We start from the raw sequence: 12184 nt of genomic DNA, 5'->3' as shown, positions 1-12184 counted from the left end.
CCATGGAATCTTGCTGACTGCTCGAGAACATCATCTCATTCACTTTCAACGAAGCCGGCGGACTTGATGCAGACGCATGCACTGGGTATGTAAATAATAATTATCGTTGAAATAAATAAAAAAAATTTTATCGTAAAAAAAATATGCTGCACCTTGTTCGTTAATTATTTTAAAATATTTGAAATCATCGGTGAACTGCATGCAGTGCACGTGGTACTTGATGCTCGAGCTTTTCTTCACAAAACTTTCGATGTTGTTGTTTGCATTAGTTTCATTGTTGTTGTTGTTGTCGTTGTTGTAGTTGTCGACGTCGTTGTTTTCGTTGCACAATTCAGATGACAACGATTGAACAAATTTGTCGAGCACGCAGATTTCTTCTCTGCCAACCAGGACATCGATCGTCCTCACATCCAAGCTGGCATTTAATTTCGGCACCATTAAATTTTTACTGTATGCTTCATTTGCTGTGGTAGGTGTCGATGATGATGATGACGGTGATGGTGTTGATGATGATTGTTGAGCTGTCAATGTTGCAGGAATTTGCAACAAATCAACGACGAGATAACTGCTGATGGTTAAGGGACCAACCAACTTTGAGAACTGGCCCATGCTGCTGGGCGATGATGTTGATGATGGAGGTGCTGATGACGATATCAACAGTGCTACACTGTTCAGGTTACACTTGCACACCATTGCTGAAAAGTAAACAAAATTGACATTAAATATGACACTGTGAAGCATTTAGCTTTGATCAAATTCATTCACAATTCATCAAAAGTCTAAAATTCGTCGTTAGTCCGCACAGTCATCATCATTTTTATAACCTTCCTCGTCGTAAGAACTCCCCCTCAAATGCCCAAGCACATTCATTGAAGACAAGTTGAACTTGGCAGCAAGCATGTTGTTAGTTGGAGCATTAAGATTTTTAAAGTTGGAACGTCTGTTTATGTTAGCTCCATTAACGACATACAGGAATTGAAACTGATGTGTCGCGATGTGGAACTTGGACGCCAACATCTCCTTCACCTCATCCACAGTCTCCACAATGTTCCAGATACGTCTGTGCTGAACTATTATTTTATAAGCAAGTATTATCCCAAGTATATTAAAATAATTAAATTTAAATATTTTTAACCATCTAAACTTAGCTGCTAGCGACCATATTAATTTCAAAAATTCCTAAATATTTATGGTTAAAAAGTTAAAGGTTATCATTTTCTCTTTTAGAAAATTTAGATAAAACATAAGAGTGTACGTGAACACACGTAGAAGCAGGCACCTAACACACACGATGCATGTGATAGGAAAGGATCTCTGCTTGAATTCGAATCCAGTCACTGCAAAGTAAAATTAGGCGACTTTGACCAATATGCCACCACGTCACTATCACTAACTTAAATTGGATGCAACAGACTTGGAGTTATCAATGTGAACACGTTCTTTCGTTGCAAGAACACTCAAGGAGTCAATAACTTGATGACTGTATAGCAGCAACTCATCAATGCATCTCTTGTTCATTGACAACTTCATTGGCCTCTCAAACTTCAGTTCCATTTTGGCTTTAAAAAAATAAATCAATTAAAAAAATTACTATGGCAAAAGAAAAGAATGATGATGATGAATGTAAAACGTTTCAGATCGAGTAGATATCCATTCCCATGGTTCTTTACTAGATAATTATTTAACGTAATTCTAAGCTTGCATATAAAAACATTTTTACCGTATTATAAAACTTATTTAAAACATGCGACACGAGAAGTTCAGTGCAGCTAACCAGCATGATTGTCAAAAGAAGAAGACGTGATGTTGAACGTAACAAATGATGGTAATATCCCGGTGGTTGGATGAGCTTTTCCCTGCTTGGTGTCCAGCAAGAAATGTGGAAAATCCCAGAGAACTGGTTGCTGGAGTTGCTGGAAGTGAAGAGTGCCTGCTTGCTGAGTTGAAACCGCTATGAAATCAGGAGACTTGATGATGACATCGTAGCAGGAGATTTCAAACTTGGAAGATTTTTTGTTGTCAGATTTCCAGACAAGATACGGCTGTGAAATTAATAAACAAATGACGGGTGACGTGGTCAGTTTGTTGCGGACACCTGGCGAAGATTCTTCACTCAATTTTTCTCTGTAGGCAAATATTTTGCATTCTGTGCCTGTCAGCAAGAAATCAAATGGGACAACTGACACTGATGATGGTGAGGATATTGCTGGTGAGGACGTCGCAAGATGTTGGCTATTCTTATTAGCATAAGTATCAAAATTAATGTCATCATTATTGCGACCGTTGTCGCCACGGCCAAAGAAGATTGATTGGAAGTTAGAATAAAAATGAACAAGTGATGCGAGCAGAGGTGTGGACAGATTGACTTCAACGTCGTTCGTCGCATTAATCTCAGTTGAGTGTCCACAAATGACCATCTGTGTTCGTGATTTGTTTTTCATGGTTCATGCATGTGCATTGAAAGTATAATACACTATAAGAGTATAATAATAATACTACTACTATGCAATATAAACATTTAGAGATGCTGCGTTGTAATAAACATAATCCGAATTTAATCGAAATATGAAGCAAACATTGTTGCCATTCTGCTGGTGGGCCACAATGGAGGGGGCGAGAACGATTTGAACATCCACACATGTCGTCAAAGCAGTCATCTTGATGTTTTCTGTCTGATCAGGCCTAAAATGTCCAATTACATATCATTTCATTTCATTGAATTGATGAAACAATAACGATTCGGTCATTGTTAACTTAATAAACCGATGTATACAAACTTCAGAACGCTTTCAGAGTTCCACTCCAGTGCAGGGTTTTGAACCAGGGACATGAGGCTCATGTTAGACATAGGGGATATCATAGAAGAGGAGACTGATGACGTCAGAGAGGACGAAATAAGCAGCTCTTCTAATGCCCACCAATCAATGAATCCACAAGAAAATCCTCTCAAAGCAATCTGGTACTGTCTGTTCTCCAGGGCAACTCCTGGATTTGAACTTAAAATTCCAAGCTGGGAAACCTTACTGTAAACAGAAGAATTTATAATTAGGCGAGGAAGAGGATTGTCTGCATAAGGATTTACGGAGAAACTGTTAAGGAATAAGATGAATGTGTCGCTTGCTGGTTGATTCTGCTTAATGTTTGCAACTTTGTTGCTTTGTTCGTCACTCTCGACAGGAGAATTTCCAGAAGATGGAGCTGTTTTGTCGGAAAGAAACAAATAGGTGCTTCTCATGTTTATGTGCAACAGAGGCAGGTTGAATGAACTGAAGTATGGTAGAGGATCGGGAGACGATTGCTCTTCAACACTGGATATTCTACAAAAGTATATTAAAAAGATTCAACAGAACAGACATAGATTAAAAATGTAAATGTCACCACATTCAACATTAATTATTCAGCATCATCACACAACAGACCTAGCGCCAGAAGTATCACTGGATGTCGTCACTAATATGCTCTCCAGTGACTTTTGAATGTTCTGGACCTCCTTCATGACACTCTCCAGGACATCCATGCACATGACTGCAACGAACGGCTGAACATCCAGACAAACTTCAATCAGGTGATCACATTTCAGATAAACAGATGACGTCGGTGAAGATGACAACGACGATGGTGACGATTTCATACTTTTATAATCATAATCTTTGGTTAATTTTTTTAAATTTTCGTCATTTCTAACTCGAGTAAAAATGAAATTGAAGAACTCATTGTCATTGTGAGATCGTTTGAACTTCAACGAAGAGCTTATCAACCGACTACCAACATCGGCAACATCTTCATAACAGCTGGCAGACAACTGAGATAGATCCTTGCCGATTCTTTCAACGGATGTAAGTTTTGTCGTCAGTTGATATTTAAATCGCTGCGATATTGTTGAAACGTTGTTTGTTGCTAAGATCAAATGACATCGCTCATTACTCGTCCTGTTTGAAGACGTGTGAAACATCCAAGTTTACAAAATTTAAGAAGTGAAATCCCAAAACAAAAACAGCACTTACTTGTTAGTATGTGTCTTCTTCAAATTGAAAGAATTGACCTTACATTTGACCTTGACATAATTTTCGTGAGCATCCAATGAGCTGGTCACGTCATTCAGTTCTCCAATCACATAAAACTCTATCAATATTTATTATTGTTAACTTCATCATAAAACTGTGAATTTAACTTTTCATTTATCAAATATTCTAATTATTCAAGCACTCAGTCTAGTTCATTCACTCATCATTTCCATATTTCTACGCACAAACCAACCTCTACCAGAGCCATCCTGCAGTGAGAAGTCACTGACCAATCTGTTGATTGTCAACTGCATCCACAACGATAGCTGCCTGGACTTCTTCTGTCCAATAGAATCACTTTCGTTATCCCTCGCCAAGTCCGGTTGGCTCTGCAATGCAGAACTCATTTTCAATTGGCTGGAAGAAGTTTTAATTTTGAATGACGAGAGTGACGACTTTCCAAGAAGGTTGTCTCTGGAACCGTTGGTTGATGTCCTAGGCAGCCTATAGGCAACATTCGATGTTGCACTCGCCGAGCAGAAAACATTGGACAAACATTCGAAACTTGTCGATATGTCAGAGAAAGCCATGTACGTTTTGTGAACCAATGACATCAATAACATCAGCTGCATTTAAAATAATAATTAATTTCGGTATGAATTAATTTTAGATCTTTCCGGAACGTTTTAAAATATGTTCATCTTAAGAACAACAAATTCTCCAGTTAAGCGCCAGGACACCTGTTTGTTGAAGAGATGGACGTGCAAGGTGTCCAGATCATAATGCAGACACGTTGCCAGCTGGGAGATGGATTGCGGCGAAGCAACATTCCCTGACTCGGCATCAATACATTGATCAATTGTGGGAACAAATGTGGCATTGATGGCGATGGTCGATGAGATTGTAAGTGAGTTGATCAACGAATGGACCTGCAAGCCAGCGTGCAAACTGTATATGCATGCATTCGACAACTTCAGTTTCCATGGCAACTTCTCACCTGCATTTACATCAATTTTATCCACTTTTAAATTCCACCATCCAAGAACATATCCATTATTTTTTGAAGTAAAATATGTCAATTAATCATTCATCAAGTCGTCCATTCACTCATGAATGATGTCCGACAGCCAATGAAACAGGCACCCTTACGAACCAGCCAACGACTGATCAAGCCACTTGACCGGAATGCCAGGCAGACTGGAATGTTCCTTTGCGTTGAAGCTGGTCAGTTCGATAGATGGCAGGATGAAGACAAAAGTATCAGGGAGTGACTCGTGAGTGAACATGGAGTGCATCATCAGTGGGATGTCGATGGATGGAGCTGACGTCGGCTGGCTGGCGTGAAGCGGCGTGAAGACACAACATGGAGATATACGAATCTGTTGGTAAGATCAAATCATTTGGACAAAATTAGTTATTGTTTCAAATAAATCTTAAATCTTTTATAATAATACAATTATTATTTAACATGAAAATATGTTTTAAAAACAAATAGAATTTATTCACTTCAACTTCCAACACCCTGAGCAAAGGATGAATATCAAAGAAAAACTTCTTCCAGACATTAATCATGGTCTTTTCCTCAACATTATCCGAACGATCACCTGCATGAATTTCATCACCATCATTCTTTGTGGTGCAGGGAGCTGGTGGTGACTGTCCGCTTGAGAGGTTGTGTGTCGACAGTTCAGTGCCGGAGAGTTGATTGCCAATAATGAAATGATGTTGTGTCAGGTAGAGCCTACTGCTGCCGTTGTGACGATGGTGGTCACTACTTGTTCTCGTCGCTGATTCTGAACCTGCAAGTTCAACTTATTTATTAAAATCTCCCTGATACTTTATGTATCTGAACTATTTCTAAAACAAGTGAAAAGTTGTGTAATGGGCTGCTGTGGTTAGATGCAAGTAAATAGTTAGTCAGTGAATTTTCATGCAAAGTGTCTCAACAGGAATTACAACAATTTTTTTAAAGGAAAAAGTGGACATCCAAAAAATGACGAAAAAAGTCCAATAATAAATAGATTGCCAACCGTATTTGGAAAGAAACGGTTGGTTAAGTTGGATCAGTGCAAAGGACGTGGTTTGAGTCAGCCAACACTTAGTAACGTTCATATTCGAACTGATTGTTTTCAACTTTGACCTCTCTGGGAATGTAGGCCAACCAATCAAAAATAACAGGGTCAAATAATAAAGACATGCCCAACAGCCGAACAAAAACGCCACCAGGTGCTTTAACGTAAAAGTTGAATAAATAAATTAGATGAAATATTGAAAATCAACCCAAACGCTACCAACCTTCAATCCTGTTAGTATTTTTTTGAATCTGACATGAAAACGACAGCAGATCTTCGCTGTTATTTAATGTGGTTGATGGCGGATGGTCGCTGCCCGCATCAACGTTGCTAGCGTCATCAATGTTCTTCCTAACATTAAAGTTGTTGGAACTTTTCGTTACATTGTTGGCAATACGTGATGAAGCAGTAGAATGAATTGTTGAGGCTTCAGATGGTAAAGTGAATGTAGGAAGAAGTGTATTTCCACTTTTTGTTGCAGTGTTCGTGTTGCTGGTGTTTTTGCAGAAAAATGACTTGTTTTGCATCTTCGTAATGTCCAGTGGTCCGTATAACACCGGCAGTATGGACTGCCGACCCTTCTCTGGAAAAAAGTGTAAGAGTTGATGGCATCAAATAATTTCATATGACAGACCTTGGAATATTCATAAAGTCTAAATTTGATATTTTGTTGAATAAATGAATAAAGAGCGGTGAATGACGAACCATGTTTAAGCATGAGTACAAAGATGACTGTAACACATCCACTGAATGCATGTACGGCAGATGTTTCCACGTGATGAACCTCAAAACTTGGTACGCTGATTTCAACGGAGGATGAAGAAGAGGAGCCTGTGTTATCTGTTCATCATTGAAGGCAGATAAGTGAATTAATTATCTAATTAATTAGTTAATTAATTAATTAAATTTTCAGATTCAATCTGCTATGTTAAGCTTAATCAATCGCGATAGCAGATTATAACAAAAAATTTGTATGGGCTCATTACACTGAAACTGTAAGGAATTACATTTTATTCAAAAAGTAGCTTAAACAAACGAAAAAAATGACCAATCAGAAGAAACGATTGACAACCTTTTCTATTGGAGAAGACATCATCGATGAGTGAAAGCCTATTGAAATGTTGATGATCACTTGACGGGAAGAACCAGGAACCAACTACATACATGACCACAAGCATCTGAGCTTTCGTGAAGTTCAATGCCAAATTGTCACCTTCCAACAATCTGCAAATTTAAACTTTCATTTAGCATCTAGGTCTAGTGTTTATTGAGTGTTTAAATAATTGAATAAAACTTTGAACTTTTAGCGAACAAATAAAAATTTGAAAAAAAAATATGTTTAGACACAGAATTTAAACAGCTTTTTATATTTAAACCACATATAGATAGCATCGAATATAATGGAGATGACTGGTTTTTGTCGTAATTAAATTAAATTGTCATAACATTTACCTATCTTCTTGAGCCTGCAAAATATTCTTCCTGAATAATTGCAATAATTGAAACGTTTAATTAGACAAAATTAACAAAAGAACGAAATATAGTAAATAAAAACTTTATTTAAATAATTAATCCACAAGCTTCTACCAATATTTTTGATGAAGCAGAGTTTTCTGATTGAAATTAAAGTTGCACGGCTGAATGATGCAACATCTTCCAAGCAAACAACTTTTCTGAGAAACCAATGCCATATTCACCTCTAATTTGCTAACCTGGCAACAATGAAACCTTTCATTAAAATAATTTTTTCATTTTTAAAAAGAATTACTTACTCTTCATATATAATTTCATGTTTACAGTTTTTACCTTCTTCACCCACAACCATTCCATCTCCAAAGCTAGGAGTCAAAGCGACAACGAACTAACTTGAAGATTGGAGTGTGCATGGCAGTTGTGCATGATCTGATCGTTGCTGGATGCCACGGCGCAACAACTACAGGCTCGTGATATCAGCTGACTGTACATGGGACTGGCTGAGCTGCACTCCAACCTGGCACATTCAACTATGAGAACTGGAGTTTTGGAAGTTGCGTTTGGGTTCTCAGTTTTGATTGGTCTTGCAGTAGGTGGCGATGATGGAGATGCATTCTTAGGAGGGTTTTCCTAGCCAATTGGAATAACAAAAATTTTAAAGTAAAATTTGACATATCAAAACATAGCAACAACAACAGGTAAGTTCAGTTACGGACATCCAACCAACGCAAACGCTAACATTTTGTTGTTGTTGACGTTGGTGATGTTGCACATGATGACGTTGATGATGGTCGTGAAGTGTGTCGTCAGCAGGATATATGCAGACGGACGGATGAATAAGTGAAAGACTGTATCTACAGGTCACTAAATTTTTTTCAAGTTTTTCAACATCCTTTTCATTTGGAATGAACTTGTTATCTTTAAGAACGCTGCCCGACTGACTGCCATCCAAATTTGGAGTTGCAGATGATGATGACGCTGAGCAATGAACATGATAAATAATTAATCAAAATTATGTAATTAATTAGTTAAACAGGCTCGTTTCTACGTTTACAGGTTAATTTGCTTTTTAATTCTCAGTTTTACCTTGAGTTTTAAAAATATTAACCTTAGTTGTCTTAGAGGTAGTTAAAAATTCAAACAACTAATATCAAACAAAACGAAATAAGCAGCATCCAATACATAAAAAATAAAATATCAACCACAGATCGAAGCTCTGATCAAAAGAAACCAATGTAAATAACCATCTGCGAAACAAGCTCAATGACTCACAAGCTTGTCCATCATCCGTATTCAGTATTGTTGATGGAGAGGACAGCAGTTTAACAAACTGGTTTATAACATTAGTGAGTTTTTTGGTGACTTTCACGTTGGAATCAGCAACGATGAACCTACATAAAGATTTCTCATTTGTATCCAATGCACTGAGTGGTGTCTGTTCACTAGATTCTGTTGAGTTCATTCGTTGTATTATGTGTTTTAAATTCAATACAGATGCATAATTTAATAACACCAGATTGTTCATACATCAACAACAAATAACAAAGGCTAGAGTATCAGCAAAATGGCATTAATATAAAAAAAATTACAAACTAACAAAAAAAGCAAGCACATGCACAACCTTGTTGTTTATCTGAAGTATAAATATAGTCCATCCAAAAAAATGAATAATGTTTTTGAGCAAAGTTTTCATCATACAGTTTGACATGCTCCTCCTCAGTGAATACAGATGTGTCATCGTCAGCCACGTTAATTTCCTCAACACTTGGAACTGATGTTTTGTTGACACCATGAGCAGTGTTACTGTCAGCATGTGATGAAAGGACAGCAGCATCTGTTGGATCATCCACGTCTTCTGAAGTTTGGACATCATTGTTGGCTGGTTGGAAATGTGTATCGAATAGTGACGTCTTCAATGTTTGCATCTTGTTTGGAGTAGTTGTTTTGTTACTCTGATGTTTGCTCACTACTTTCTGTTTTCCTCCATTGAAGAACAACAACATCTGCATGTTTGTAAAAATTAAGATAATATTTTCTCATTACATAACACAAAAAAAATTTGTTGACCATTATCCATATTACAGCATAGGACAACAACATTAGCATCATCACGAATGTGTCCGTCATCAGACAGACAGCAAAACGTTCTTACTAATGAAGTGAAAAATAATCAATAACTGACGCTGTCAGACTGAGGAGAATTGTTGCTGACACGACCAAGATGTAAAAGTTTCTTATCCAAGCAATCACAGTGGAAATACATTTGTAAGCAGTCCAGTCCCAACTGCACGTCCATGAAGGTAAACCCCCTCAGCTTTATGTCCATGTCTAATTTTGTCATCTGGGCAACCAGGAATGGATCAAAATGCATCTTTTCCATCCCCATTTGATGTGGATTGGTGGATCGAGACAGTCGACAATGCTACATTCAACATTGGTGCATTCAAATTTAAATGTTGACTAGTGAAAAAATTTATTGTGTAAATAAAGTTGATGATAAACATTTTTTAAGCTTCATGTTTGATAGATAGATAGATGCCAAATTTAAATTCAAACAATTTTTTTCTAGCAACTGAAAGTAATAAAATAACATGAATAAACGTGATCAACTATAGAAAAACAAGTAATTATAGTTTATTACAGCCAGTTATACAAAAATTTAGCAGATGACATTTGGATAAAACCTTAAAAGTGACTTCCAACTTTCGAACATAGAAGCCAAAAATAAAAACAGAATTTTCAATCTTTCTCCTAGTTTCCATAAGAGAATCCAGATCAGAACCAGATCCAAGAGGCAGGATTGGTGGGACATAGGACCAAGCCCAGGACAGCCAACCCTCCTCTTCAGCCTGGCTGCCTAATGAAGATGAACTGAAGACAGAATTTGGATCAACTCTAGAAGAATCCTCGTCATCTATAAAAAAAAATTAAAATTTATAACACTATAATTATATACATGTAAATATAAAGTAACTAACTTTCTGAACTTTTAGTGCCAACATCAACATTCTTCAGTTTGTTGCCATGTTCATGTTTTTGTGAGGTGATATCCTTCTGGGCATAGTGGAAACTGATGACCAGTTGAATCAATCGATAGAAAAGAGGCAGTTGAATGTCAGTCATTGAGAAGTTGACGGTCTCACACAGCACATTCAGCCTTGTTGTCATTGGGGTTTTTGAATAAATGCTCTCATAGGCCATATGCAGTCGAGCAACTAGGGCACACCTAATTTTAAACATTCAAGTAAACTGTCTCTATTAAATGATCTTTAATATTTGTATGTTTTTAAACTGGCCATTAAAATGATAATTTTTTATTTTAAAACAATTCTAGAATAAATTTTTTAAAACATACCATTGTGGGCATACTACCTAATGATTTAAACATAACATACATAGATAGATAGACATATTTTAGCTATGTTTTGTATATTCAAAATTACTAACTTGTACAAGAGTGGAGCCTGATAATGATCAATCTTTCCACTTGCATTTCTCTGGTCAAGACACAAAGTTAAGTCATGCACCTCCAAAATTCTCCTGAGTACCAAATCCTCTTGAGTTAGTTCAATGAAAGCTCTGTTCCAAGCAGCATCAACACTGTAGCATTCAGCTGACTTTACATTCAAAGAGAGAACAATGTCATCATCGACAAATTTCAAAATCAGATTATTGACAATGATGTTCATATTGTTGAGGATTTTATTAATGAGACTTTGCAAATAACCAGGTGGCAGATCATCTTTTTCTTCAAAGGTCGGAGTAGATTTTGCTTTCTTTAAACTTGATAAGCTGACACTCTGGCTTAAATTTTTTCCACTCACATTTTGAGAACTTGAACTTGAATCAGAACTTTTTAATTTGACTGTACACTCGATTGTGTTGATAGTTATGACGACTGGTTCGGAGTACAAATGGGTCCATGGCACATGAACTCTCAGCTCATGCACCCAGCCACTTCTTAATGAGATTGGCAAATTTATCAACTTTTCAATCTCATCCAACCTCAATTCAAGTTTGTTTAACACGACATCTCCACCCCAGAGAGAAACTTGGAAATCATCTTTTTTGAGTTTGATGTACTTGTCTATGTAGCCCATCAAAAGAGGAGCCACGTATGACTCCAATTTGAACATTTTATTTTTATTTAAATTTTCATATCATAATCATTCAAAATAATTTTCCACAATTAGAAACCTAACAATAATAACACCTCATATCAAAGCCTGCTATGATAAATTAGTTAGGTTGTACATTTTTTGAAACTGGCAAATTTAAACGAACTAACAATGTTTTTGTTTTGATTTACTAAGGTAAGTAACAACCACACCTTACGTTTAAATGTGAACTTTATTTCAATAAAAATGCATAATTTAAAATCCAATGTGACTGTTCAGCAGTTCATATCTATCTATATGGATAGTTCGTAATGCTGAACTATCCATAGTTCAGCATTACGTAATAAAATTATATGATAAAAAATAATCGGTCAATTCAAGTTACTGTATATAAAAACGTCCGGATATCCATTACTAAATTGTACGGTATTAGGCTTATGAAAATAAGTAGGTTCCTACTACATGACTGCAGTAAAAACTACCCGCTTGATTTACTAAATTAGTGCCACAATCAAAA

At 36.6% G+C, this 12184-nt stretch overlaps 1 protein-coding gene across 1 annotated transcript; it reads right to left on the bottom strand.

Moving 5' to 3' along the window:
- Nucleotides 1–10176: 10176 nt before the first annotated feature.
- HELRODRAFT_65053 (hypothetical protein) lies at nt 10177–11685 on the bottom strand (the record flags this gene model as incomplete). Its single annotated transcript, XM_009017644.1, has 3 exons — nt 10177–10463; nt 10528–10775; nt 10997–11685. 3 exons carry the CDS (start codon nt 11683–11685, stop codon nt 10177–10179), a joined length of 1224 nt encoding a protein of 407 aa, XP_009015892.1.
- Between the last annotated feature and the right edge of the window lie 499 nt (nt 11686–12184).

Source organism: Helobdella robusta (genome assembly GCF_000326865.2).
Source record: "Helobdella robusta unplaced genomic scaffold HELROscaffold_2, whole genome shotgun sequence".
In the NCBI taxonomy this organism is placed as follows: domain Eukaryota; kingdom Metazoa; phylum Annelida; class Clitellata; order Rhynchobdellida; family Glossiphoniidae; genus Helobdella; species Helobdella robusta.
This window is presented reverse-complemented; position numbering and strand designations above follow the sequence as displayed.